The sequence below is a fragment of the Dasypus novemcinctus genome, chromosome 4 (assembly GCF_030445035.2).
Source record: "Dasypus novemcinctus isolate mDasNov1 chromosome 4, mDasNov1.1.hap2, whole genome shotgun sequence".
In the NCBI taxonomy this organism is placed as follows: Eukaryota; Metazoa; Chordata; class Mammalia; order Cingulata; family Dasypodidae; genus Dasypus; species Dasypus novemcinctus.
This window is the reverse complement of record NC_080676.1, coordinates 59,024,531-59,052,262: the sequence shown is the minus strand read 5'-3', so window position 1 is coordinate 59,052,262 and position 27,732 is coordinate 59,024,531. Positions and strand designations below refer to the sequence as shown.

The window sequence follows — 27,732 nt, the reverse complement described above, 5'->3', positions numbered from 1 at the left end:
GCCGGCCTCCTTGGGCGGGGCTTGGAGTTCTCATATAGCCAATCAGGATGGCAGGAGTAAGAGGCGTGGCTCTGGTGTTCCCGCCCACCACTTGCAGTTGCTCAACATAAACACGTGGAACTTCCGTCTTTTGCTGAGCGCTCATGGAAGAATCCTCCGGCTTGGAAAATGGTATTTTCCAGACTGACATATACCACCGAGGGCCGTATCAGACTCAGCTCGGCTCATCATCGTCCCCTTTCATATGTTCAGTTTGACCAGCTCCTTCTGTTAAAGAAGTTCGAAAATGTATGAAAGATTCCTCTCTTCCCAAACCGTTTGAGCAGCCGGAAGTCTTAGAGGGGAGGCTCGGGGGCGCGGACGCGGGCTTTGCCGTGCAGGAGAGACAGGCAAGAACACAGATGTTCTCAACACAGGCGAAGTGTAAAGCTGAACTAGCGGGAAATGTTGCTTTTCTGGGAAAACCTTCCATTTCACATTACACCTAACTGCCCCTACCTAGGAGTGAGCTCTGAGGAGTGAGACTTGGTTTCTCCTTGCAGGGTGTGTGAGTCCATCAGGGGAGACAGATGTGAAAGAAATAAATTTTAATGAAGTCAATAAAGTTAGCGCTGAGTCCGGCGAGACTTCTGACTCGGGGATAGGAACCCAAGTGTGGAGGGGTTGGGTTTCCAGGGTGGCGGGCCGTTAGCGGCGCACCATCAAGATGGCAGCCGGGGTGCGGAAACGCGGCCGAGCTGGTGCGGCGGCCCGAGCAGCAGTTCGCTGCGGGCAATGGCTGAGGCGCGCTTGGCAAGAGCGGCGGCGACTGCTGCTGGAACCGCGCTACACGCTGCTGGTGGCCGCCTGCCTCTGCCTGGCGGAGGTGGGCATCACCTACTGGGTCATTCACAGGGTGGCATGTGAGTGCGCCGAGGGGGAGGGGAGGGAAGGGAAGGGACCCGAACCCGTAACCCAAACTAGGACCCAGACCTGGAGTTCAAGCCTAGATTTCATACCCACTCGTTCATTGACTGCCGACCCAATTCCCTTCCCCGATTCCTAAACTTGCTCGACAGAACCCAAGCCCGATCCTAATCCGGCGGAACCCTAGAGATTAGCCCTCTGTCTTGAATTTACAGGTTGCCAAACTAAGCAAGAGAACTGCCTAGAGTTAGAAGATCTGGGTCCGAGTTAATGTACTGGTACTACTGCCTGTGGCTTTGGGCAAGTCATTTTCCCTGCTGGTTCCAACTTTCTCATCTGTTCATTTCTGAGGTCTCAAAAGTCGCTTCTCAATATTGGCATTTCATGACTATTTGAGTCCATTTGCATTATTGGAAACTTCTTTTCCGGCTTAATTTAGACAATGGGCTTAAGTCACCCAACTTTCTTGCTAAAGGTGATTAATTCAAAACATTATTTATTGAGGAGTTATATGCACAACACTGTGCTAGGTGTCAGGCGTACAATGGTGAATAAGATAGATGTATTTCTAACTTGGGCCTATGGACCCTGGGCAAGATAAATTAGCCAGCAATTACACTGTACCATATTCATCATGATAATAGAAAGATTGGGTGCTATAAAAGACATAGGAGGGACAGTTAAGCCTAAACTGAGGAGTCCGAGCCCCTCGTGGAAGGTAAGAGCTAGCCAGTTGAGGAAAGAGTGAAATGGGAAGAAAATCCTATATTGAAAATCTCTAGTTAAAAGAGAGCATGGTTCCTTTGAGGAACTGAAAGAATTTTTTTAGGATTGGAACAGAGAAATCAAGTGAGATGAAAGTGTTGGTTAACCTTGCGAAGAAGGTAGTTAGCATTGTGATTAAGTACTTGAGACTCCCTGACTTCCATTTCCAACTCTACTACTTCATAGCTCAATGATTTTGAGCTGGTCACTTAACCTCATTACTCTTAGGTTCCTCTTCAAAAAATGGGAATACTAGAGTTTGGTCTTTAATCATTGAAGGGATAAATAGGGAGACCTGATCTAATTTATATTTTAAAAAGAACACTCTGATTCAGGGTATAAAATAAATAGGGCAAAAGTGGAAACCAGGAACCCATTTAGGAGGCTACTGTATCACTGAGGCTAGAGAACATGTTAGGCCTGAATTTGAATATATATCTGTAGTAGCAGAAAAGAATGAGATAATAGAGATACTTAGGATGAAGAATCAGCAGGACTTGGTGACTGGGGTTGGGAATGGGAGAGAAGGAAATATCCTAGGTGTTACCCAGTTTGTGACCTGGGCATCTGTGTGGTTGATGGTGCCATTCATGAGACCCAGGAAGGGGGACATATTTGGGGTGAGAGAAAGATCATGTGTTCACTTATAGGCATGTTGAGTTTGAGGTACCTGGGATTATCCAGAGAGACATGTCAGATAAGCAGTTAGATGTATGGTTAGGAGCTTAACCAGAGAACTGAGCTGAGAATATAAATGTTGGAGTTATTCTCAAAGGGATAGGGTTGGAAGCCTTGGGAATGAGCTGAAACTCTGTGCTTTGATGGGCTGGAGGCCTGGGAGTAGACAAGTTCTAGGCTTAGAAGTAACCAGACCATCCATCCTCTTCCAGACACAGAAATTGACTGGAAAGCCTACATGGCTGAAGTGGAGGGCGTTATCAACGGCACTTATGACTACACCCAATTGCAGGGTGACACCGGACCTCTTGTGTGAGTGGGTATAGGAAGTTTGGAGAGGAGCATGAGGGGCTGGCTAGGCCCAGACTGGGTGGCCTGACCGAGGCTCCCATTCCCTTGCGTCTTGCAGGTACCCAGCTGGCTTTGTGTACATATTTATGGGATTGTACTATGCCACTGGCCGGGGCACTGACATCCGCATGGCTCAACACATCTTTGCGGTACTCTACCTAGCCACATTACTGCTTGTCTTCTGGATCTACCACCAGACCTGCAAGGTGAACCCCACTGAGGGCCATGGGACCCCAAATCTAGGAGGGCTGGGGAGCAGGGATGACTAGACTGGTGAGCTGACCTTGTTCCTCACTGTGTCCATCTCTTAGGTACCTCCCTTTGTTTTTTTCTTCATGTGCTGTGCCTCTTACCGCGTCCACTCCATCTTTGTGCTGCGACTCTTCAATGACCCCGTGGCCATGGCGCTGCTCTTCCTCAGTATCAACCTCTTACTGGCTCAGCGCTGGGGCTGGGGCTGCTGCTGTTTCAGGTCAACACCTCTCCCTTCTGGGTCCCTTTCCATCTCTCCCCAATTTTCTGCAGCAGAAGGAGTTAGGGAGTGGCCAGACAATGTGGATCTGTCCTGGCCCCACAAGGCAAGTCAGGATCTGTAGAAAGTCCCCCCTACTCTACACACATGGTCTCTTCCCTCCAGATGGCATTTGTTGTTTGAGTTGGGGCTTGCATATTCTTGATGCTCAATACATATTTGTTCACTCAATCTGGGCATAGAAACAAGGCACCTCCCCACCCCCAGCCTCTTCCCTGCTGCCTTCCTCTCCTTCCAGCAGTTCTGATTGGGGGCCCCGTCCTGGAGCTTGCTGGGGACAGGAATGATTGCTGGGGTAATGGAGGGGGGCACTTTTGTGTGGGGTCCAGGGCCCTGGAGCTGATCTCCATCTTTCTTCTCCCTTACCCACCCCAGCCTGGCAGTCTCTGTGAAGATGAATGTGCTGCTCTTCGCCCCTGGGTTACTGTTCCTCCTCCTCACACAATTTGGCCTCCGTGGGGCCCTCCCCAAGCTGGGCATTTGTGCTGTCCTTCAGGTACCTCCACCTGTCCCCTTCCCCTTTCTCGTGAAGGGAAGGCCACTCTGTCTGACTTTCTTCCTCCATCCCTGAGACATCCTTCAAGCCAAGAGATGGGTTTTGGAGTTGATTCTGGGCTGGGCATTCATTACCTTTGGAATTGAGTTCCTTTAGCTGTATAACAAGGATGTTAAACTAGATGGTGTCTGAGGGCCCCTCTTGCTCCTCCCATTTTATGACTTGGTGAATCCAAACTTAAAGCATGGTTATTACTTGCCTCTTTAGTTCCTTTGGCCCCAGGTTCCAGCTGGGCCGATTGGCTTTCCTGCTGGACTTTACTGCTCTTCCTGGTAGGAATTAGGGAATCTCTGAACCCTACACTCGACTCCCATTCCCCTCAGTGATTAGCATGAAACCTGGAGCTCTGCTGACATCACACCCACCCTTAGGTAATGTTGGGCCTGCCCTTCCTACTGGAGAACCCTGTTGGATACCTATCCCGTGCCTTTGACCTTGGCCGCCAGTTTCTCTTCCGCTGGACAGTGAATTGGCGCTTCCTCCCTGAGACCCTCTTCCTTCATCGTACTTTCCACTTGGCCCTGTTGGCTGCCCACCTTACCCTGCTTATGGTCTTTGCCCTCTGCAGGTGGCACAGGTGAGAAAAGGGGCAGAGCCATGGGTAGACTTTGGGGCAAGGAATAGAAGGCAAGGCCTCAGGGGCAGCTTGGGGGAAATAGTGAGCTCATAAGAGGCAAGCCTAGAGTTTGGCCCATGATGGGAGCTTGATAAATGTCTGAATGGCTTTTCACTAGGACAGGGGAAAGTATCCTGTCGCTGCTGAAGGATCCCTTGAAAAGGAAGGTTCCACCTCAGCCTCTCACACCCAATCATATCCTTTAAATCATGGGAAGGTAAGTCTTGTGCTCTCCAGGTGCAGAGATGGGGTCCTAGTGAGTGAGCTCCAGATGGTTGATGCCCTGGGGGAAGGACTGGGAGGTACCAGCTACAGGCCTCGTTCATAGAGCTCCTGTTCTTCACCAAACACTGTGTCAGCACTTTACATGTTTAAGCATATTTTATTCTTAATCCTAATTATGTCACAATAATAACAAAAGCCACCATTGTTGAGTGCTCATCCTCTGCCAGGTCTGTCCTGAGAGATTTGTATACATTCCAACATGTAAAGCTCACAGGAGACCCTAGGATAGGGAGGTGCTCTTAACCCCGTTTTACAGATGGCAAAATTAAAGCTTTAAGAGCTTAAGTGACTTGCCAAGGTCATTCAGCTGGTAAGTGACAGATTCATACTCATTAGACCTTATGGCCCTAGGTATTACTGTCTCCATATTAAATTGGGGAACAGGTCCAGAGAGAGGAGGAAACTTGCCCAAAGGCATTTAGCTAGGAAGGGCCTTCAGCTTTGGACCTCCCCTGCCCCTTTCCCCCGCCCCTTCAGCTGCTGCCCTTGTCCTTGACCACCGCATACAGATTGTTTCTACACTTTTCACCTCCAACTTCATTGGCATCTGCTTCAGCCGCTCCCTCCACTACCAGTTCTACGTTTGGTATTTCCACACACTGCCCTACCTCCTGTGGGCCACACCTGCACGCTGGCTCACACACCTGCTCAGGTACCAGCCGGGCTAACGTGGGGGAGTGGTAAGGGCTAGGGGTTGTGACCCTGGCGGGGCAGGGGGGGATGTGTCCAGGGTTCAGCACAGGAATTGGACCAAACCTAGAGCCTGTTTCTCATCCCCAGGTTGCTGGTACTTGGGATTATCGAGCTCTCCTGGAACACATACCCATCCACGTCCTGCAGCTCTGCTGCCCTGCATGTATGCCATGCCATCATCCTGCTGCAGCTCTGGCTGGCTCCCCAACCTTTCCCCAAGAGCACACAACACAGCAAGAAAATACACTGAAATCCACTTCCCCTCCAGTGCACGCTCAGGACCCTGGAAAGGGATGGACTTCTTGCCTTTCTCAATAAACCTTGCCATATCCACCTCTGTGCATCCTCTGTGGAGGTGTGGGCAGCTGGTGCCTGCACCAAGGTGTGTGGGGCTTGCAGGGTACAGATAAAGAACTCACTCAGGCAATCCTAAGAGGCACTTTATTGTATAGGATCTGGGGACTGGCTCTCTCCCCTTCCACTGCACTGCATGGAGCTGGGAAGAGAAGGGGTATGGAGTGGGAGAGAGCACAAGCAGGCACTTTCTGTGGGGCCAGAGGATTCTGGGAAGGGAGTGAGAAGCAGTAGAGGGCAGCCGACACTGGCCCACCCCTTCCCAGCACCGAGAGAGGCTGGCCCTGGGCGGCAGTGATATGAATCTGTTGGGGGGGCCCTGGTCCAAGCCCAGGTTGTGGGTGGCCCTCACACGTTAGCCGGACTGTAGCACAGCAGATGGAGCTGCAGGTTCTGGTCCCAGTGGCGCAGCAGCAGGAAGAGCCCACGGGCTGCAGCCTTAAGGACAGCCAGGTCCAGGCCATCAGGCAGGTTCTGGGCCCTCAGCCAGCAGTCGGCCTTGGCTGCTGCCAGCTCCCATTCGCCGAAGGCGGCGGCACATCGATGCTCCAGCCACGCGAGTGCTACAGCTGTAGCCCAGGTCCGGCCCCGCAGGTCGGCACCCACGGGCCCTTCTGCCCCCTCCGAGCCCTCGGTGTCCGAGCCCCTCCCACTGTCCACCTGGCCGGGGCCCTCAGAGCCTGTGCTAGGGGACGGGCTGCAGGAGGCCGTGGCGCTGTCGCCCTGGCCAACACCAGGCCCCAGGAGGGCCCAGGGGGAGGAGGCCGAGGTGGGGCTGAGGCTGGCCCGGTGCGTGGTGAAGGGCGAGGCACGGCACAGGCGCTCCTGCGGGATGCGCACGGCGGCACAAAAGGGCGCATCCAGGCGGAAGGAGCCAGGTGCCTCCTGCAGCCGCACCTGAGGAGAGAGGAGGTGGGGGGAAGAAGCGAACTGAGACAACGCCCGGCCCTCAAGAGGCCACCCTCCACCTCCCGAGTCCTCACCAAAGGCAGGTAGTCAAGGCAGCTGCCTGTGGGGTTGTCATCGCCAGCCTGGCCCCGGCTGGGGCTGCAGGGTCTGCGGCTGTCCGAGTTCCTGACCTTCCCGCGGCTCAAACTGAGCCTCAAGAGAGGGTGGGGAGGCGGGGGGAGAGGATTTTCAGTGGGGGCTGTGAGGTTCCCTGCCCCAGACTTGGAGTTGCCATTTTCGCCCAGGTCCCAGGCACCTGCTGAAGAGTCTCCCTGAAGGCCTGCAGTGGGGTGGGTCAGCGCCAGTTGGTGGTCTCTAAGGCTGGTTATCCCCTACCCTTTCCCCAAATTTGGGTGTTACCTTTGGAGAGCGTGACTGTGGGCAGAGGGGCTGTACCCAGAGAGCCCTGAGGAGCAGGAGGGGTGACTGGGGGGTCAGTTGGCTCTGCAAGGGCACAGGAGACAGAGGTCAGGTTTGCCCCAGAAGGTGGCCAGGGAGGTGAGGGTCCACACCTGAGAGGTCACTGGGGGTGGGGTGGGGCCCTACCTGAACTTTGCACCTGCAGGGCAGCAGGCAGGACCTCCCCAGTGGCAGCATCCACTGCAACGGGGCAGGTGAAGCATGAAGGAGCAGAGCTGACCTTGCTTGTCTGAAGGGCTCGGAGCCAGGATCTGCGGGCATGGCCTGTGATGCCAAGGAGCAGCCTGCTGAATATGAGGGTGCAGACTCCCACCACCCACTCTCTACAGACAGTTTCACTGAAGAAAATCTCAGCACTTTTCACAGCTTCTCCCTCTGCCCACTTTTGAAGAGTGGGGTGCCTTCTCAAGCCCTGAATGAGCTCAGACTCCCCAACTTTGACAAGAAGTGGTGAGGCTGAGCCCCCAACCCACAGCAGGGCTGGGACCTCCTGACCACCCAGAAATTAAAAACTCTGGATACCACCCAGAGGAAGCATTGGCTGTGGTGGATTTTCTACCCATCATTTCAGTACCATCCAGTAGAACTTTCTGGGGTGATGGGAATCTTTTTTATCTGTACTATCCAATATGGTACCTACTAGTCACATGTGACTAGTGAGCACTTGAAACATGGCTTGTGCAACTGAAGAACTAAATTTTAAACTTTATTTTAACAGCCTTCCTGAATGACAGATTTGTTTTTATGTTGTGGGCACTGTGAATCATTTCAAGATCACGTTTCCCTCTGTTGTCTGCTGGGAAGCTCCCCAATTTTGGGTCCCACGCTTAGCAAGGGAACATAACCCCATCACATGCATCTTTATTTTTCCTTTTTCCTATTGCCCTGCTTAATTTCTTATCTTGTCAAAGTGGGTAAGCCACCTCAAGTCTTTTGTGAACAAGGTGGTGTATAGAGAATGATCAAGCACACATGCCTAATCCCCCCGGGCTGGCTTCACGCAGGCTCCTTGGGTCGTGACTGGGCCCATCTGCAACTCACCCCGGTCAGCTGTGGTCTCAGCGCCTCGTCGGAGAGCTAGCTGTTCATTGTCTCGGACCACAGAGGCTGCTGTCAGCCGGTGGAGAGCTTGGTCCCAAACAGCTTCTCTTCCGGGGAGCGTCGAAAGCTGTGAGCCATCCCCAAGGCCCCACAATGTCTCCAGCCCAATACCTACTTCCCAGCACACAGGCTGTTCCCCACACAGGGCCCGGATCACCACATGGCAGCGTGGCGCCTGGGGAGACAGTGGTACTGCTGGGGGAGCCGACTCTCCACTGGGGGGAACAGCCGTGAACAAGAAAGGTGGTTCCATCAACATGTCCCAGTCCATGGGGGCTGGGGAGAGCAAGTTTCCTGAGGAGAGGAGACAGCAGGGACGTGAGCAGTGTGGTGCCCAGCCTTCACCTCCCCAAGGTCTCTTCGTGTCAGGAAGCCCAGCTCCCCATCTCACCCTTACCTGAGTCATCCAGGCCCTGTCCCAGCTGTTGCCCTGGCTCAGGGCCCAGCCCATCTGGTGCTGCACCCAGAGAGGGCTGCCGGGGGCGGCCAGGGGCCGCAGTGGCCCGGCCTGGGGGAGAGGAGAGGCTCCTGCCAGCCAGCGCCACTCTGCGTCGACGGCCCAGCACCTCAGCACTGAGGGTCCCAGCCTACATGTGGCAAGTAGGGGCCACCGGTCAAGGAGTGCAGAGGTCACAGCCATTAGATATATACACGTGCCCCTTTGCCTGGAACCCTGCATGGCCACTCACCACCCTTAGGACAAAGGTCAAACTTCTTACAGACTGCAAGGAACTCTGGTCTCTGACCCCCTGCCCAGCATCATCTCACTCCACTCCCTAATCTATTTGAGGTTGTTACTTGTCTCTGTGTTTTTGTTCATTTTTTCTCCCTTAGCTTGGCTGACTTCTACTTATTCCTCCAAACATGACTCTAGTTTCCACCTTTAACGGCCCTAACTCTGAGCCTCCATGATACCACGTCCATGTGCTCCTCCCTGCATGGTACATGGGGTCATCACTATAGCTTTACCCATTTGTCTCTCCAGCTAGACTTAATGGTAACCACTGCCCAATATCGGGCATACAGCAAATGGTAAAGAAATGTTTGCTGGATACCTGGTGTATGGATGTGGACTGAGTCTCACCTTGACTGGAGCCAGTGAGGGTGCAGGCAGGGGGCAGGAGCGGGAGCCTAGAGGTTCTCCCCAGGCCAGGCTGCGGCAGCCCTGCTGAGAAGGGGGATCCAGAGGAACACTGCCCTCCGGAGAGCCAGGGCCCTGGGAGCCAGGGGACTCGCTGCTGCCGGTGGAGCCTGGGCCTGGCTCGGGGCTGGCAGAGCAGTGGGTGAGCACATATTGCTCCCGGATATATGAGGATTGGAAGATGCGGCGCCATATGGCTGTGTCAGAGGAGGGGTTGGGTCCGGGATCTGTGACTGGGTCTGTTAGAGCATCAGTACCTGCTGGAAAGCAGGAGAATGGACCCCGGCCCTGGCATCTCCCCTGCCCACTCCTTTCAATGTAGCCACACACATATATCGGGGCACTCACTCTGCTCCGAGTCCCCAGCAACCCATGGGTTGGACAGATGTGCTGACACAGTGCCTGTTCCCAGTGGCTCTGAGGTGGCAGTGGGCTCGGTGCCAGGGCTGGTGCCAGATGGTTCCTCCTCTGGGGATGGGAACACAGAGCCACCCAAGCTCTGCCAGCCAGGTTCTTGGCCCTAGGGAGAGAGCAGTCATTGAACAAAAAAATTTTTTTTGATTGTAGATATATACTACCTTTTTGCGAACATGATTTAAAATGGCTCACAGCAAGAGGCGATAAACTTAATAAGCCAGAATTGAAAGACCAGTCCTAAGTAAGGAGGAAGCAGACATGCTAACCAAAGGGGTCAATAGAGCTGCTGTGGCTGAGCTGCTCTTTTGGCTCTGAGCTTCCCACCAGGCAGGTGGGAACATGGTCTATTTTATAACTCTCATGATTAAAAAGGAAGAAGCATGCTTAGTTCTTCTAGAGAGAGAAAGGTTTTCATAATAAAAACAACTGTCATTTATCAGGCTCCTACTATGTGTCAAGTACCCTACCAAGAGCACTCTAATTACAAAAACCCTCTGAAAAAAAAATTTACAGATGAGGAAATGTGCTCAGAGAAGTTAAGTGACTTGCCCAAAATCAAATAGCTAGTAAGTGGCTGTGTTGGGATTTGAAATTTCTTCTACACTATGCTCCACCTGTCACTAATGTTACAGGAAATTGGTCAGATGGTGCTTTCTATAGGGCACTGCATAAAGTAATGAGCGACAGTTTTGACAAAACCTCATGCCAATTGATGCAGCTGTTTTCTGGGGCTGTGTGCTATAGTGAATTTTGAGAAAAGCCAGGGCAGCACTTTACAAGGGAAGACCCGGTGAGTGGGACAGAGTGCATTCAATTCGGAGGGCCCAGCCTGATCTCCGGGGAGGCCGAGGGGACGGTAGGGGAGCTTGGCAGAGAAGGGCATAGGGAATGCAAGAAGGGTTTTAAGAGATGCAGGGCCTTCAGCGCCCCCCTCCTACCCCTGGTGGGCGGGGCCGGAAGCCGTCCACCCGGAAGAGGGAGCAGTAACCCAGCAGGCGGTCCCCGGGGTAGAGCGCCGGGATCTCGCGGGGGGTCAGCAGTGCCTCCACAGCATCAGGCACAAACCAGTCCACAGAGATGTCCGTCAAAGCGGGCTCCAGGGCCTTCCGCAGAGCCTGCACCAACTGTGGGGAGCGGCCAGGGTGGAGACAAGGGAGAGAAAGAGGGGCGGCCCCGCGGGCCGAGCGGGAGGGCGCCCTTCCCTGATAGCGTCTGCCCAGCGCCTGGGCTGATGGGGTCAGACGAAGAAACAGCAACAAGCTAGGGGCCTGGGCGCTCGGCCCTCAGGACTTGGTCTCTCTCCGGGGCTGAAAGCATTGGCACGTGGATGAGGCAAGACTTTCAGGGCCATGGCTCTCAGTTCCAGGACAAAACTGACAGTTGGATTTGGGGGGTGGTCAGAAGCAGGGTCCCCAGACCGTTTTTCTCCAGCAGCACCTGACAGCAGCACCAGCAGTTCCTATTCCGATTAGCTTCTCAGGAAAGAGGAGGGAATGGAGTGGGGGGCGGGGGGGAGTCCTGGGCAAGGAGTCAGGAGACCCCATGGCTTGATGGGGTTCTGTTTTAGACTCAGTGTGCAGCGGGAGGAGGGAACGGGGCCCACCGCAAGCTCACCACAGGCTGCAGCCTCTCCCGAGGCCTCAGGAAGTAGGCGCGGCCCCTGCTGAGGGCAGACAGACCCTGGAGGAGCCGATGGCAGGCAGGCCCCAGCCCGAAGGAGAAGCACCTGATGAGGGCAGCGAAGCAGCTGAGACCTTCGCGAGCTGCTTGGGGACGGGGGTGGGTTCAGTCTTGGGCACCCAGCTCCGTCCACCCCATACCTGGCTGCACCCCTGTGCCACCTCATGAGCTCCAGGGTTTGGTGGGTAGTGGCGGCAATGGGCGAGGCTGCCGTGAGCAGGAACAACTGCCGGGGGTGGGCCCGGTGCTGGGGCTGCCCCATCGCCCAGTCCAGTACGGCCAGCACGTCTGGGGGGCCGCCCACAGCCTGCAGGGCCTCAACGCGCTCACAGATGAGCTGCACAGTGTCCTGGAGAGGGAAGGCACGGGCTGGGCTGCACTGGCTGAAACATCTCCACTGGCCCCCAGAGCCCCTGGCCCCACTCACATCGTTGCAAGGCCGGCTCTCTGAGAAGAGGGGCTGCACCGACGTCCCAAACGTGGCCAGGTTGATGAGTGTCTGGGGCGGGAGAGACTTCACAGCCAAAACAATCGCATCCTGGGGGGGGGGGGGCGGGAGGGCGGTGTGAGGCGGGCCCACAGGCTCTCCCTGAGGGGCTGGTGGAGAGCCAGGGAGGACAGATCGCTGCCCTCTCCAGGCCCCGGCTTCATGTGTTAAATGAGGGGCTGGCTGGCCCTGGGTGTGTGCGGCTCTGGTTGTGTGTGACAGGGAGATGTGGGGTGTATGAGAGAGACCCTAGGAGTGTGAGGGAGACTCTGGGAAAGTCAGTCCCTAAGTGTGAGACTGTGGTCTGTTTGACTGTGTATGTGTGTGACTCAGATGTGTGGGGGGGTGTGAGGGAGACTCTGGAGGTGTGTGTGAAACTTGACTCCAGTTGTGACTGGGCATGTGACTGTGTGACAGTATACGCGCCAGCTCTTGGAATCTAGGAGAGACTGCATCTATGTGTGGACTGTGGGTGTGGGAAAAAGAGAGAGACTGTGTGTGTTTGTGTTTGGGGGTTGGGACAGGGCTGCTCTCTAAGGAATTCCCCCTGTGGAGTCGCTGTCCGTTTCCTCTTTGGAAGGTGGTGTTTTAGGGAACAAGGTGACTTCTGGCTTTAAGAGGCTTCCCTGGCCCACCCGCCCCCCAGGCCTGCCCACACTGCGTCCCCACGGGCCTTGTGCGAGGCGCTGCTGCTGTCCAACAGGAAAAGGAGCTCCCGCGTGGCTGTGCCCAGGTGTCCGGGCTGGGAGCTCAGGTCCGGGCAGAAGCTCAGCACCAGCGCGGGGTTCAGCAGGATGTCCTTGTGGAAGCGTCGCTGCAGGAACCACACCTGAGCATGGGAGCCCCACGTCATCTGAGGCAGGCTGAGGACAACTCTGACCAGAGTCAGCAGTGGGACCCAGTTCTGGGACTCTTTTCTATCTGATCCAGCCAGAAGGGGTGCTTTTTTTTTGGTAATTTGAAGTCAGGCAGAGGCAGGTGGCTGTCCTCTGTCTGTGTCAGACCTAGCCCCCAACTTCTGAGACACATGCTAGGGGAACTTGAATGGGCACTCCTGTGACAGTACTCATCTGGCCTCTGCTGGGGGTGGCAGCTGCTGAGGGACCTGCTGAGAGCAGAGTGCCCCCCACCCCCCATACCCACTGTGAGTCTGCTCGCCTGGCTCCTCATGCACAAACGCGGCCAGCAGTTAGGCTGGGGAAGGCAGGACCCCGTGCAGCCATACCTGCCGGTCCCCATCACTGTCCCTTCGCTGCAGCCTCTGGAAGTCCCGGCGGGCCCTCACCCGGGCCTCGTACTCTGCTGGGCTCAGGCTGCCGGCCTCCAGCATCAGGTGTGGCTGGTGGGGCTCTGGGGAGTGGGAGAGCTCTGTCAGGGAAGTCCCTACCTCTGCAATCCAACTGCCCAATCCTGCTGTCCTGCAAGGACCCTGTCGGTCCAGCCTCCCTGCACCAACAGGCCCACTCTCCCAGATGACTTGGTCCACGTGGGTGGGGGCCCAGAAAACCGGGCTTGAAAAATGCTGCCTGGGTGGTCCTGACGCAGGTGATAGCGGGCCCGTGTATCCCATTCCCTCACCACTGGGGTGCAGCAGGATTTCCAAGGCCCGGTCGCAGCGATGACACTCTGCCAGTGTGACACAGATGGTGGCTGCAGAACTGGCGTGAGGAGGGGCATCTGCTCGCAAGGCATGGGAAGGACTCTCCAGGCCTGAGGGACAAAGAAGCAGGGAGGGGTGATGGTCACTCCACCCCAAGCCGGGACTAAGAGCACAAATATCACCTTCCCAGACACCAGTGGCTGTGGGCAGGGACCATGGCTGATTCGGCTCAGCTCTCAGAGCCCGATCTAGGGTCGGATGGACAAGGATTCCTCTGCTTTCTGGAGCTGGGAGGAGGAGTCCCAGCTTAGTTTCTGACTGGTCAAAAGGTTATACATCAACCAGTCATTGGTTTAGCATCCTCCCCCTACCTCTTGCACAAAGAAAATTCACCTCATCACTTGGACTGGTCCAGAATTTTCTACCTAGGAGGAGCTCTTTCCATTGGTAGGTGGGGTGGGATAGAAATAAATTAAATTGATAAACCTAATCGTGAGCATATTGCGTAGAAGAGGCCCTGGGATGCCCCCACTTGTAGACTGGAGGCTTCTAAGGCTTCGGTCCCTGTCTTCTTTTCCCCCTGTGATCCTCCTATCCCCAAGCCCTGCATTATTTCTCAGTCAGTTGCCCTGGGAAGGGCAGGGCATCTAAGGGAGGTTCTTGTTCTGACGTGAGCCACGTCAGGCCAGACTCACCCACCTGCGAGCAGGCATGGCCCGGTCACCAGCATCTCAAAGGAGAAGGTGTATGGGGCAGGGCAGCGGGCAGGGCCTAAGAACACGTCCCGAGGGGCAGCCGGCTCCTCCCAGGCCGGCCCTTCCTCCTGAGGGCTGCCCACCCCGAAGCAGCTGGTGGGGCTGGAAGGGAGCACAAGGAGGGCCATGGGCCACGCGAAGGGCCCTCGCCCCGCCGGCTGACTGGCCCAGCCCTTCCCCACCCTGCACATCCCCCAGGCGACCTGCTAGAGCCCCCTCACCCGCACTAGACCCAGAGAAGTGGAGGGAGGGACGAAGAGAATCACCATAGGCCCAACCTGTCGTCACAGAGCCCCGGAGACCTAGGGGGCCCTGGGGGGCCTGGTGGGGCCAGCGGGGTGAGCACGGAGGGCAGGGCCATGCGCAGCACCCCATCAGGCCTGGAGGGCAGCTCCCGGCTGCTGCACAGGGTCACTGTCATGGTGCCGGCCGCGGCGATGAGGCCTGTGGGCAGCACCAGTGTGGACCGGGCCTGAGCCAGATCCAGGACGAGATGACCTACGTTGAGGGAGAAAAGGGGTCAGGGGACTGGAAGCGGAGGAGACGGGGATATCGGAGTGGGGTGGACATTGCATCGGGGGAGTCTGGGAAAGAGCATGCTGTGTGGTTGGTGATGCTGGATGGAGGCGTGGGATGAATGATAGCGGAAGGAGACCAGCTGGTGGCGGGAGGATCTGGCTAGCATCAGAAAGGGAAGCGGGCACGTCACTGCTAATGGGGGCTGAGGAAGAGGAGGGATCGGCGGCTCATCCACACCACCCCAAGGTGCAGGAGGACACGTACCCTGTGCCCCTCCTCCCCTGCCTGCCCCTGCTCAATCAACCCTTGGGCACCACCTTCCCAAAGGAGCCTCCCTTGTGAACTGACATCTCTTTCTGGCCTGTGACCCACTCTGCTCACAATTTCCCCTGCTTGTGAAACTTTGGGGGTTCCCCCGCTGTCCAGTAGGGTTGGCTCCAGAATTTTCTACCTAGGAGTAGCTTGGGGGCAGCAATCTGTTTGGAAGCAGGCTAGAGGACATAAAGTGGCATTTGCATCCTACGCACTCCATTTTTACTTAGGGGTTTGTCTGGGGACTGGTAGAGTTGTGGGGGTCACTGTATCTGCTAAAAGAATAAAGGCCAGCTGTGTACATGGAATCAAGACCTACCTCTCTAGGCCAACTCTACCTCTCTTCCTCACAACAATCCTTTTTCATTCTTTTAAGAACTACTTGCTGAATAAATGGAGGGAGAAAAAAGTTGAGAGGAAAGCAAAGAAAAGAAGTAAGGTAAGATGAAAGAAAGGGGCTTCCTCCCAGCCAGCTGAGGCTTGGGGACGGTCTGACACAGTAGAGAGCGCAGGGTTAGGTTTCAAGTCTCGGTTCTGTGACTACAAGTTGTGTCCTTTGGCAGCTCTTTTCTTCTCGGGAGCCTCAGTTCTGCCTCCACAAAATGGGGATTATAATAACTATACCTCATATATTGTGGTGCAGAAAAATGAGAATGTCTGCTAAGCCCCTAACATATAGTAATGCAACAGTAAATGGCTGTTGCTATTGTTTTCACCACCTATAAAAATGGGAAGGGAATGATATTTGTATTACATACCTCTGTGAGTTCAAAAGAAATGATACCAGTGATTGGGCTTTGAAAACTATAAAACACTATACACATGGGGTATTTTACTACCATTAGCCAGGATAACCTACTACCAAATCTTTGTTTTCGCTACTGCCTCTACCTGGAGTGCCTCTTCCCTCTTCTCCACTTAATCAAATCCTACCCTTCTTGTCAGTCAAATGCTGTCTCCACTTCCTTCTGGAACATTCCTCAGGCCTCAGCCCAGAGCTCACTCTGGCCTCTAACCAGATGGGCTTATACCAACTGTTAACACCACTGGATTCCTGTCCTTATCTGGATGGTAAATCGCATGTGCAGGAATCAAATGAATGTATGAATGAATAAATAAAAGAATGAAGTGTGAGCCACAGAACCTAGCACAGGGCTGGGCTGCCACCCCCTCACCCAGCAGTCACTGAACCCCTTTTGTGCCAGGTTCTGTGCCAGATGCTGGCACTGGGGAGATGACCAAAACCATGTTCCAGGCTCACTGCAAGGCGAGACAGACATGTGGACCCATGGCAATTTCTCCATCTGGTAAGTGTTGTAATGAGGTCGTTCAAAAGGCTGAGGAGCAAGGGAAGAGAGCAATTAATTATTTCAGGAGTTAGAGTGGGCTTCCCAAGGAGTGACTTTTGTGTGGGTCTTAAGGACAAGTAGACGTTTGCTAATTAGAAGATGGGAAGATAGGAAAAGCAGGAAGGTGTGAAAGCATCTGTCAGTGTGGCCAGTGCTTGTGGTAAGTGGTATGGGAAGGTGGCTAGCGTGGGATGGCTGTTGGAGGAGTTTGTACTTGACCCATTTACAGGGAGCCAGCTAGGAGGGCACTGCCTTTGCAGCACTGAGGATCTGGGGTGGTGGTAAGAGATAGGTGTCCAGCAAGTCTCGTGCTGCCTGTTTGTGTTTGTCTCCCCGGCTGCAAACCTCGGCCAGGCCTGAGTCACGTTACCCCAGCACCTGGTGCACATCTGGTGCCCAGTCTAGGACTGTTGAATAAAGGGATGAATCAATGAATGGAAAAGTCAGTGGCTGGAGGGCAGGGATGGGAGTGGGAAGCAGGGTGGGCGACGGCACCAGAGCCACGGCGGGCTTTCAGGAGGCAAGGTGGGGGCGCCCTGGACTCACCCTGCGCGCAGCGGCGGGGCGTTGCGGCCCCCAACCCGGGGCCCAGCGCGCGGCAGCAAGCCGCCTGCGAGCGGCGCCGGCTCTGCAGCTGGAAGGAGACGCGCCGTCCGGCCGCCTCGGCCTCGAAGCCCGATACCACCTCGGCCTCGGCCAGCGGGTACACGAACACGCCTGCGAGGCGGGCAGGGGGCAGTGTGGGACCTCGGCCGGCTCCCGCTCCCCGCCCACCCCGCGCCCGCGCTCGGGCCTCACCGTCCACGGGCTGCGGCTGCGGGTTGTAGTAGGTGAGCCGGGCGCGCAGGCTGAGGCAGGGCCCGTTGGCGCAGGCCCGAACCCAGGAGTCGGTGAGGGGCAGCGGCGTCCAGCTGGAGGGGCAGTACAGACCAGGCATGGTGCCAGGTGGCCGGCCCTGGGGTGGGGGTCGATGGAGGGGGGCGCCGAGTGAGTGCAGGGCGCCTCCACGCCTCCATCCTGCAGGCCGGCAGCGAGACGCTAACGCGGGCACTAGGAGGCGGGAGCCAGGCTGCGCCCCCGGCTGCCGCCCGGTCGACAGGTGGCGGGAGCGGGGTGAAGAAGGGAGAGGGAAGGGGGCAGGGAGAGAGGATGGCGAGATGGGCATCCTCGCCCGTTACCTGGGAAGCCGCGGCCGAAAGCAGCTCCGGGACGCGGCGGGGAGCCGGGCAGCGGAGGGTTAATGATTAACCTGCACCCCGGGCGCCCGGCAGTCCCGCCGCCCGCTCCTCTGGGAGAGGGGGTGGGGGTCACAGCTGTGCCTTCACCCGCTCCCGGGTTTCACCGCCGCCCCCTGCCTGAGGGCTCCCCGGGGCTCCCCACGGCTGCCAGCTGTCGGAAGTGGCCCGTGGAGGAGGCGGGCGTGGGTGGGTGGGTGGGAGGAGAGCTGGAAGGTGCTCTGGGTGGGAGCCAAGGTTTAAAGGGCCAGCATCCTCCCGGCCCCCAGCCCAGCAAGGGGGGGCAGAGGTGGGGTGGGATGGGGAGCCGGAAGGGCCGCGTGGCTCTCTCGCTCTCCTGCCGCGTCCGACCCAGGCGCCGAGAGGGGCTTCGCGCTGGGACGGAGGGGGTCGGAAAGAATGAGATAAGGAGACACAAAAGAAGGAGTCTGTCGCGGCAAGGCGGGGAGAGGTGTCGGTGGAGGGGGATTCAGTGGGATCCGTCCAGGGCACTTCTCCCCACCCTGGTGGAGCTGGTCCGGGAGTGGGGGCCGGCTGCGCTCGCGGCCGCTCCCGCTGCGGGACAGTCAGGGGATGCTGCGAGCTGGGTCTTGGGGGACACCCCAGCGCCAACCCCGCCCCGCGGGCAGCGCCAGCCTCACCGCCGCGTCCTCCGCGGAGTTCTGGGTTTCGCGACCAGACCGGGGTGCGTGGCGCCGCCTCTGCGCCCCGGGCCACACTCGGTCCGACACCTGCGGGGCGCCCGCTGGGGAGTCCGGCTGCGGCCGCTGTGAGCCGGGGCGGGGACGCGAACCCTGCGGGTGCTGGTCCCGCCCCCGCCGCGAGAGGCCGCCCCGCCCACTGCTGCAGCGGGGCTGAGCTCCCGCCCTCGCCGGCGCGGTACCGCCTCGCGTCAGCCGCGGCCGCCGGAGCCAGCAGGGCACCGCAGTGCAGGGACGGCGTCCCCCGCAGCCGCACAGCCCCCCATCGGGGCTGGATCCAGGCCTCCTCGGCCCCACCCTTCCAGTCCTCCTTCAGGAAGTGAGGCGTCCTGCAAGTGCGGCAGAGCCTCTCAGTGTGCACATCCCCAGAGCCGCGGCCACCCCAGCTAGCCCACCATCCCCCTCCCCCGCCCTCACTGCAGGGACCCTCCCTCATCACCGCAGCCAGCCCCATCACCGTAGGACCCTCTCCCCGCAAGAAATCAGCCCCTTTCCCTTGCGCCGTGCTCCTCCATCACTGTAGAAACCATCCCGACCCGTGCATTGCAGGATGGACCCCCTCACGCCGTAACCCCTTGGTACCTTAGTTGCCTTGTCTTAGAAGTGAGGCCTCCCAGCATGCAGAGTCCCGTTATGGCAGAAATCCCCACCCCATCCCTGAAGCACCATCAGGAGACAACTTCCCTGCTTGTAAAACAGGTCCCTTATTATTGGCAGAATTTTCAGGCAGCTTGGCACTGTTATGCTGCAAAAGAGTAGGAAAGTCTGTAAAAAACCTCTCCCTGGCCCCCTGAGGGAGGATCTGAGCACTCTGTGGGAAGAGAGGGGAAGTGACGGTGTTTGGGGGTGACCCATGCAAGCTTTCTTGCAAAGACCACACCCAGGTTGTGCAAAGAAAGCTTGAGGAGACCTGGAGGGGAGCAGCCAATGGGCAGTGGGCTATCAAACCAGACCCAGAGTCCTTACCCCTCTCCCTTAAGTCTCTCCTGATTTCATCGCCACACTGTCCCTGGGGGTGGGGGGTGTCCTGCCTCCTTGAGCGCCTGAGCCCTCAACCCCAACCCCTTCCCTTACTCAAACCCTTCATGGTGGAGATAACTTGGCCTCTCCTCAGGGAATTTCGCAGGTGGAAATACACAGGAACAATACGGAAGCACCAACACAGCACATTCATCCAGCCACAGAGAGCTCCACCTGGCCCAGCCCTGTTCTCTCCACACACCTGAGCCCTGGCTCCGTCGGTCCCTCTCCTCCCTTCTCCACGGAGCCCCATTCTGGATGAGGGTTTCTCTCCCAGGTCTGGGGGAGAAACAGTGGATGGCAAGTGGGCTGGTGGTTCCTCCAGGTGACCCAAGTCCCCAGGAAGGATCAGCTCTGTCCCTGAGGGCCCCACAGAGCTGTGGGTCCTTGGGTGCATCGTACTCTGCCCCTTTTGCAAATGAACCAAGAGCTATATGTGGCCCTTGGGCCAAACCCAAGGCAGCAGGGAGTAGTCATTAGGCTCCCAGAACACAAAGAAATGGAAAAAGTAGTCTTTCTCTTTGGTTCTGAGCAGAGCTGGGGTGTCAGACAGTCTCCTAGGAAGATGGTGTCCCCGTCAGAGACCAGACAACACACTGGCAGAAGCCACGCTTTGCTTTCTGGGAAGTCTTTCTTAGCTGAGGCAAACTAAGGGCGAGGCAAGTCAGCAGTCCCGCAAGAGGCGAAGAGCATCCTGCAGGCCACGGCAGGCCATTGCAATCTGCCCCGTACCCGGGGCGGTTCTGTGGGGGCAGCAAGAAAGCTCTCTGAGGTCCAGGTGGGAAGCATTCTGAGGTGGGGCAGCAGGGTGGCAGTGGAGGGCAGGAGGGATAGCACAGCCCCATAGGGCCTAGGAACCACGTTCCAGGAGGCGGAGGAGAGCCTAGGCAGGGCTGAGGGGTGACATCGGGCTTGAGTTGTCTGTTATGTGCCAGGTTCTAGGGAGGGTGTGATGGATATAGAGCTGAAATGTATAGCCTCTGCCTTGGAGAGGTTCACACTTAATGAAAAAGACAGACAAATACACAGTTACAGTAAATTGAGATAAGGCCTGTGTTACAAAGAAGTAGTGGATGCCATAAAATGTTTTATCAGGGAAAATTTAGGGGCACCTGACCGGGTTGGGGGAGAGGTGACATTTAAGCTGAGTCCTCAGTGGAAGTTAAGCAGTGAAGGCGAAGGCGTTCCAGTCAGAGAGATCAACATGTCAAAGAGCCAGGGCGGGTAAGGAAAATATGAAAGGTGTGTATTTGTTTTCTCTCTTAATTAATATTTGTTGAGCACTTACCACGGGCCAGGCACCGTGCTAATCATAGATGATCTCATTTAAGAATCAAAACCGAAGCCCAGAGAAGCTAAAGTAACTTGATCAAGATCACAAACTAGCCTGAAGACATGATGTTTAGTGAAATAAGCCAGTCACAATAGGACAAATATTGTATGATTTCACTTACATGAAATACCTAGAATAAGCAAATTCATAGAGATAGAAAGTAGATTACACTTTATGGGCAGGGGAAAGAAGAAGGAATGGTAATTGTTACTTAATGGGCGCAGAGTTTTTGTTTGGGATGATGAAATGGGTGGTGGTGATGGTAGCACAATCATGTAAGCATTAATTACATCACGAGTGTAATTACTACCACTGAACTGTATTCTTGAAAGTGATTAAAATGGGAAATTTTGAGTTTTTTATATAGTACCACAGTAGCAAGTTAAAGAAAAATTGCAAACTAGTAAAGTGGTGGAGCCAGGATGTTGAACTCAGGTGGTCTGGCTTCAGAACCCTTGTTTTTTTTTTAAATTTGTATTGCTTCTTTATTACTACTATTTACTTAGAACCCTTGTTTTTAAACTACTATTCCAGACAACGTCATTTTCTTGATTTTTTCTTCCTGGCTTATTCCCTTTTTTTTTTTTTAAGTTTTTACTGTCTTTTTTTTTTTTTTTTAAAGATAAATAGATCACTTAGAATGTTAAAAAAATATGGAATGCTTCACGAATTTGCATGTCATCCTTGCGCAGGGGCCATGCTAATCCTCTCTGTGTCATTCCAATTTTAGTATATGTGGTGCCGAAGCGAGCACAGCTTATGTCTTTTTGATAGTCTCTAAATCTCTCTTTTTTTTAAATCCTCCCCCCCCTTGCAGCTTTTGCTTGCTGTCTGCCCTGTGTCCATTTGCTATGCATTCTTCTGTGTGTCTGTATTTATTTATTTTTTATTTATCCCCCCTCCCCCCGCAGCTTGCTTGTTGTCTGCTCTGTGTGCATTCACTGCACGCTCTTTTGTGTGTTTTTTCTTGTCTCCCTCTTTGTTGCGCCGTCCCCTTGCTGAGTCGGCTCTCCGCAGCGCTTGCAGGTAGGGCGGCACTCTGCGGCGCTTGTGGGCCCGTGGCTCTCTGCTGCGTGCGGGCGAGCCTGCCTTCACAAGGAGGCCCAGGACGTGAACCCACGGCCTACCCGTACGGTAGACAGGAGCCCAACTGATTGAGCCACAGCCGCTTCCTAAATCTCTTTTAAAAACTTCCTTTTGAAAATTCCTATCAATCTTGGCTGACCTCAAAAAAAGAGGGGGGAGCAGATGTGACTCAAGCAGTTGAGCTCCTGCTTCCCACATGGGAGGTCCCAGGTTTGGTTCCCGATGCCCCCTAAAAACAAAACAAAAAGCACACAAAATGACAAGCTAACAAACAGAAAAGCCAACTCGGGGGAGCTGATGTGGCACATCCTGGGTTCAATCCCTGGCCCCCATACCTCAAAAAAAAAAAAAAAAAAAGAACAGGCAGAGAAAGGGCATTTTCTCACTGTTATGGCAGGAATGCCATCTCTGAGCCAGTGCCTGGAAAGGGGAAGTAATGGCACCGGGACAGGGAAGGAGACCAGAGGAGCTAGAGTTCAAGTTCTCCATGTGAGCAGGTGAGAGCCCCTGGGAGGGATGCCCACTTTCTAGCTTAGGGCCTGGCACACAGTAGGTGCCCAGTAAATGTTAGTTGGCTATGAATCAGTTGCAGTGATGATGTGAGTGGCTCTGTTAGTGAAACTGATCCTGTAATCCAGTCTCTGGTCTCGCTGGGCCTCTGGTGCCCCTCTCCAGGGCATCTATGACCTAGGCCACTGCCACGCTGGCCTGCGGGGTGCTGCTTCTCCTCTGATCTGACCCAAGAGGGAGGATTCAGACTCGCCCCCCAACTCAAGGTAGTTCTTCCCATGCAGGGCTGGAACAGGTCAACACCTTTACCAAGATAGTGGTGATAAGCCTGGAAGGAAATCATTCAGAAAAGAACACTCAGTCACATAATCTTGTTGCATAGAACTACTCAATTATCTTTTGCTTGTGGGATGATTCTCTGCCCTTGAGGGCAGTAGTCTTGTTTCCTTGAATCCCAGAAGTAGCTATACTTAAAGATTCAAATTCCAAAAGAGTTAGGTATAGAGAAAGAGAGGAGTTCCATCTCCTACCTGTCTAAAATCTGACTTCTATGATCCCAGCCCCTGCCTAAAGCCCACATTTTCCTAGTTCATTTATTCATTCATTCACGCAGTAAATATTTCTTGTTGGAGCCTACTATATGCTACAGCAGGAAACAAGATAGTGTTGGGTCCTTCCCTCATGAAAGATATTGAATAATTACACAATTAATTTAAAATTTTTTATTTGGAAAGAATTTCAAAGCTTACACAAAAGTTGCAAGAATAGCATTTTTTTCCTGAATTATTTGAAAATAGGTTATACATATCATGCCTCTTTTTTCCTAAATAGTGCATAATCACAGGATGGTTGTCAAAATCAGAAAATGTATGGGAAACGGACTTTGGCCCAGTGGTTAGGGTGTCCGTCTACCATATGGGAGGTCCACGGTTCAAACCCCGGGCCTCCTTGACCCGTGTGGAGCTGGCCATGCGCAGCGCTGATGCGCACAAGGAGTGCCGTGCCACGCAAGGGTGTCCCCCGCGTGGGGGAGCCCCACGAGCAAGGAGTGCGCCCGTGAGGAAAGCCGCCCAGCGCGAAAAGAAAGAGCAGCCTGCCCAGGAATGGCGCCGCCCACACTTCCCATGCCGCTGATGACAACAGAAGCGGACAAAGAAACAAGACGCAGCAAATAGACACCAAGAACAGACAACCAGGGGAGGGGGGGGGAATTAAATAAATAAATAAATCTTAAAAAAAAAAAAATCAGAAAATGTAGGAATGGGTGTAGCTCAGTGCCTGAGTGCCTGCCTCCCATGCATGCTTGAGTGCCTGGTCCTGGGTTCAATCCCCAGTAGCTCCTGAAAAAAAAAATCTGAAAAAATAATTTGAAAACAGTACTGTTATCTAAACTACTGTCAATATTCACATTTCGCCGATTGTTACAATAATATCCTTCAGAGGTATTCTCTATCCCTCCCATCTCACATCTACAATCCGATCTAGGATCCTGCGTTGCACAGGTTTCTTTACAGTCATCTTCAGTCTGCAACAGTTCCTCATTCTTTTGTTCTTCTGCTGTCTTTCATGATACTAACATTTTTTTTAAGAATACGAGCCAGATATTTTGTAGAATATCTCTGTTTGGATTTGCCTGTTGTTTCCTCATTGTTAGGAAAGTTATGCTCCTTTGGCAGGATTATCACACAGGAGATACTGTATCCTTCTAACAGTGTATCACATCAGGAAGTACATGTCAGTTACTATTCCTGGTGATCATTTCATTAAGGTGATGTCTGCCAGGTTTTTCTTCTTTTTGTAATGAAACACTTTTTTGTAGGAAACTAGTTTGATTTTATGTAACTATCCTGATCTTGATCAAAATGTCACCCACAGGTTTTAGCATCCATTAATTCTCCAATGAATATTTTATGTCAGTTTTATTGAAGTATAATTTACATACAATAAAATTCACCAATTTTAAAATTACAATTTGATGAGCTTTGAAAATGTACAGTCATGTAGCCACGACCACAATGACGATATAGAACATTTCCAAGCAACATCCGCCCCTGCCCCTCGCCCCCAGGTTGCCTTTTCAGTCATTTCTCTTCTCTTACTTCCTGGCCTTGGGCAACCAGTGATCAGTTTTAAATCACCATAGTTTTGCTTTTTCTAAGATTTTGTATAAATGGAATTATACAATATGTAACATTTTGGCTCATTTCACTTAGCACAGTGCTTTTTTAGATGCATCCATATTGTTGTGTGTAGAAGTACTATAGTTTGTTCCTTTTTTTTTTTTTTTTTTTTTTTTTTTTTTTTGAGAAGGAAAAATGGTTTATTGACGGCCGGCCGGACTCGGGAGCTTTCTGTTTGAATCCCGACTGTTCCTTTTATTTTTGAGTAATAGTCCATTGAATAGATACACTACATTTTGTTTATCCATTCGCCAGTTGAGAGATATCTGTGTTGTTTTCAATTTGGGACTATTATAAAAAAAGCTGCTATGAACATTCACCTGCAAAGCTCTGTGTGGACATATATTTTCATTTCTCTTAGGTAAATAATTACGAGTGAATTTTCTGGGTCATGTGGTATGTATATGTTTAATTTAAAAAGAGACAGCCAAACTGTTTTCCAAAGAGTCTGTACCATTTTGCATTCCCACCAGCAATGCATGACAGTTCTAGTTTCTCTATATCATTACCAACACTTGATATAGTCAGACTTTTTAATTTTAGTGGATGTGTTGTAGTATCTCCTTATGGTTTTATTTATTTATTTTAAAAGATTTATTTATTTATTTCCCCCCTCCCCTCCCCCCCCCCCCGAGGTTGTCTGTTCTCTGTGTCCATTTGCTGTTCTCTGTGTTCATTTGCTGTGTGTTCTTCCGTGTCCACATCTATTCTTGTCAGCGGCACCAGTAATCTGTGTCTCTTTTTGTTGCGTCATCTTGCTGCATCAGCTCTCTGTGTGTGTGGTGCCATTCCTGGGCAGGTTGCACTTTTTTCGCGCCGGGTGGCTCTCCTTACGGGGCACAATCATTGCGCATGGGGCTCCCCTGCACGGGGGAGACCCTGTATGGCATGGCACTCCTTGTGTGCTTCAGCACTGCACATGGGACAGCTCACCACACGGGTCAGGAGGCCCTGGGTTTGAACCCTGGACCTTCTACATGGTAGGCAGACGCTCTATCTGTTAAGCCAAATCCACTTCCCAATCCAATTTGAAAATGAGCAAAAGGGAAGTGGATGTGGCTCAAATTAATGGGCTGCCGCCTATCACATGGGACACCCCTGGTTCGGTTCCTGGTGCCTCCTAAAGAAGACAGCGAGCTGGCATGATGGGCCGGCATGGGAAGCTGAGGCAATAAGATGATGCAGCAAGAGACACAAGAAGAAATATATGGACTCAACCATGAGCTGCATACAGTTTCCAATCACTGAGGAAGAGGGGTTCTCTGCTGCGTAGGTAGGGAATTGGAGGTCATGGTTTGGGGGGACTAACAATGGACACCCAGAAGGATGTGCAGCCTCCAAAGCAGCAGCCAATGATCTATATCTGTGGAGAATGTCACATAGAAAATGAAATAAATCCAGGGATCCAATCAGATGCAGAGAATGTGGATACAGAATAATGTACAAGAAAAGGACTAAAAGATTGGTGGTTTTTGATGCTCAATGAAACGTGAATTCAGAATAACATCTTCGCTTATATTTGAATTTGTCATTAATGTGCCATATTGTTATATAGATTTTGGTTAGCATACTTTATGAATACAACTACAAATAAACAATTTCATTTTATTTCATTATTTTAAACCATATTGTATTTAGATATCTGTTAATACTTTGTATAAATAAATCATTTTTTTGTTGTTCTAAAAAAAAAAAGAAGAAAAACAGGAAAGACACAACAAAGCACAGCCTGGAGGTGCCTCAAGCAATTAGGCACCTCTCTCCTACTTCAGAGGTCCTGGGTTCTGTTCCCAGTGAATCCTAAAGAAGCAAGGAAGGGAAGCAGACTTGGCCCAGTTGTTAGGGCGTCCGTCTACCACATGGGAGGTCTGCAGTTCAAACCCCGGGCCTCCTTGACTCATGTGGAGCTGGCCCATGCGCAGTGCTGATGCGCGCAAGGAGTGCCATGCCATGAGGGGTTGTCCCCCATGTAGGGGAGCCCACGTGCAAGGAGTGCGCCCCATAAGGAGAGCTGCCCAGTGCGAAAGAAAGTTCAGCCTGCCCAGGAATGGCACTGCACACACGGAGAATTGACGCAGCAAGATGATGCTACAAAAAGAGACACAGAGTCCCGTGCCGCCGACAACAACAGAAGAGGACAAAGAAGAACATGCAGCAAAATGGACACAGAGAACAGACAACTGGGAAGGGGGGAAGGGGAGAGAAATAAATTTTTTAAAAATCTTAAAAATTTTAATAAAAAAAAAGAAGCAAGGGAAATGAACAGACATAGCAAGTGCAAACAAGGGGATGGAGAGATAAATAAAATAAATCTTTAAAAAAATGAGCAAAAGACTTAAATAGACATTTCTCCAAAGAGGAAATACAAATGGCAAAAGAAGCACATAAAAAAATGTTCAATATCACTAGCTATTAGGGACATGCAAATCAAAAAGACAATGTGAAACATTTCAAACCTCATAGAATGGCCATTATGTGGAGAAATAGGAACACTCCTTCACTGTTATGGGAATGTAGAATGGTGCAGCTTCTGTGGAAGACAGTTTGGCGGTTCCTCGGGAAGCTAAATATAGAACTGCCGTATAATCTGGCAATCCCTCTACTAGGAATACATCCAGAAGAACTGAAAACTGTGACATGAATAGACATTTATACACCACTGTTCATAGCGGTTTAATTAACAATTGCCAAACGATGGGAACAACCCAAGTGTCCATCACCTGAGGAATAGATTTTTTTAAAAATGTGATATATACATTTTATCAAATACTATGCTGTTGTAAGAAAAAGTGAAATTGGGATACATATGATAACATGGATGAACCTTGAAGACATTATGCTGAGAGACACAAAAGGACAAATATTGTATGGTCTCACTAATATGAACTAAATATGAAGAATAAATGCATGGAGTTGAAACCTAGAGTACAGGTTACTAGGAAATAGGATGAGGGCTGAGAAGTGGTACTGATGCTTAACATATGTAGAAGTTTTAATTAGCTTGACTGTAAAATTGTAGAAATATTCAGTTGATTTAACACATTATACTGATTATAACTAACACAGCTCTTTTATGAATGAGATTGTGACTAAAAGGGGTAGTCTAGGAATGTAAATGTCAACTGAAAGAAAGCTAGGGAATAATCTAGGGACTGAATAACAGTAAACCTGGAGGTGGATGAGAATTGTGGTTAATAATACA

The 27,732-nt window shown here is 52.8% G+C and overlaps 2 protein-coding genes and 1 non-coding gene across 25 annotated transcripts; 1 reads left to right on the top strand and 2 right to left on the bottom strand.

Annotated features, from left to right (window-relative positions):
* Positions 1–183: 183 nt before the first annotated feature.
* On the top strand, positions 184–5,715 carry ALG3 (ALG3 alpha-1,3- mannosyltransferase). Of its 3 annotated transcripts, none has more exons than XM_058295460.2 (9): positions 184–288; positions 2,562–2,661; positions 2,759–2,906; positions 3,012–3,172; positions 3,608–3,728; positions 4,160–4,365; positions 4,523–4,600; positions 5,198–5,341; positions 5,470–5,715. In XM_058295460.2, exons 2-9 carry the CDS (start codon positions 2,588–2,590, stop codon positions 5,630–5,632), a joined length of 1,095 nt encoding a protein of 364 aa, XP_058151443.1. In that variant the 5' UTR covers positions 184–288; positions 2,562–2,587; the 3' UTR covers positions 5,633–5,715. The 3 variants fall into 3 exon arrangements, with proteins under 3 accessions (XP_058151443.1, XP_058151441.1, XP_058151442.1); XM_058295458.2 differs by lacking the exon at positions 184–288 and adding an exon at positions 680–902; XM_058295459.2 differs by lacking the exon at positions 184–288 and adding an exon at positions 687–865.
* Positions 5,716–5,809: 94 nt separating this feature from the next.
* On the bottom strand, positions 5,810–18,643 carry VWA5B2 (von Willebrand factor A domain containing 5B2). 21 transcript variants are annotated; one of them, XM_058295450.2, is made up of 21 exons: positions 18,342–18,522; positions 17,644–18,255; positions 17,264–17,420; positions 17,012–17,182; positions 14,564–14,783; positions 14,230–14,387; positions 13,509–13,640; positions 13,156–13,280; positions 12,604–12,759; positions 11,871–11,981; positions 11,584–11,792; positions 11,378–11,489; positions 10,702–10,887; positions 9,695–9,866; positions 9,290–9,603; positions 8,603–8,792; positions 8,146–8,499; positions 7,231–7,368; positions 7,045–7,128; positions 6,720–6,964; positions 5,810–6,633 (listed from the first exon to the last, which is right to left on the bottom strand). In XM_058295450.2, exons 3-21 carry the CDS (start codon positions 17,400–17,402, stop codon positions 6,085–6,087), a joined length of 3,765 nt encoding a protein of 1,254 aa, XP_058151433.1. In that variant the 5' UTR covers positions 17,403–17,420; positions 17,644–18,255; positions 18,342–18,522; the 3' UTR covers positions 5,810–6,084. The 21 variants fall into 21 exon arrangements, 16 of the variants coding, with proteins under 16 accessions (XP_058151433.1, XP_058151429.1, XP_058151431.1 ...); XM_058295446.2 differs by having other exon boundaries at positions 14,552–14,783; positions 18,342–18,499; XM_058295448.2 differs by having other exon boundaries at positions 9,290–9,606; positions 18,342–18,471.
* Positions 18,644–21,401: 2,758 nt separating this feature from the next.
* LOC111765617 (U6 spliceosomal RNA) lies at positions 21,402–21,508 on the bottom strand. The gene has a single exon (XR_002797913.1). It is a non-coding gene; the product is annotated as a U6 spliceosomal RNA (small nuclear RNA).
* Positions 21,509–27,732: the final 6,224 nt, after the last annotated feature.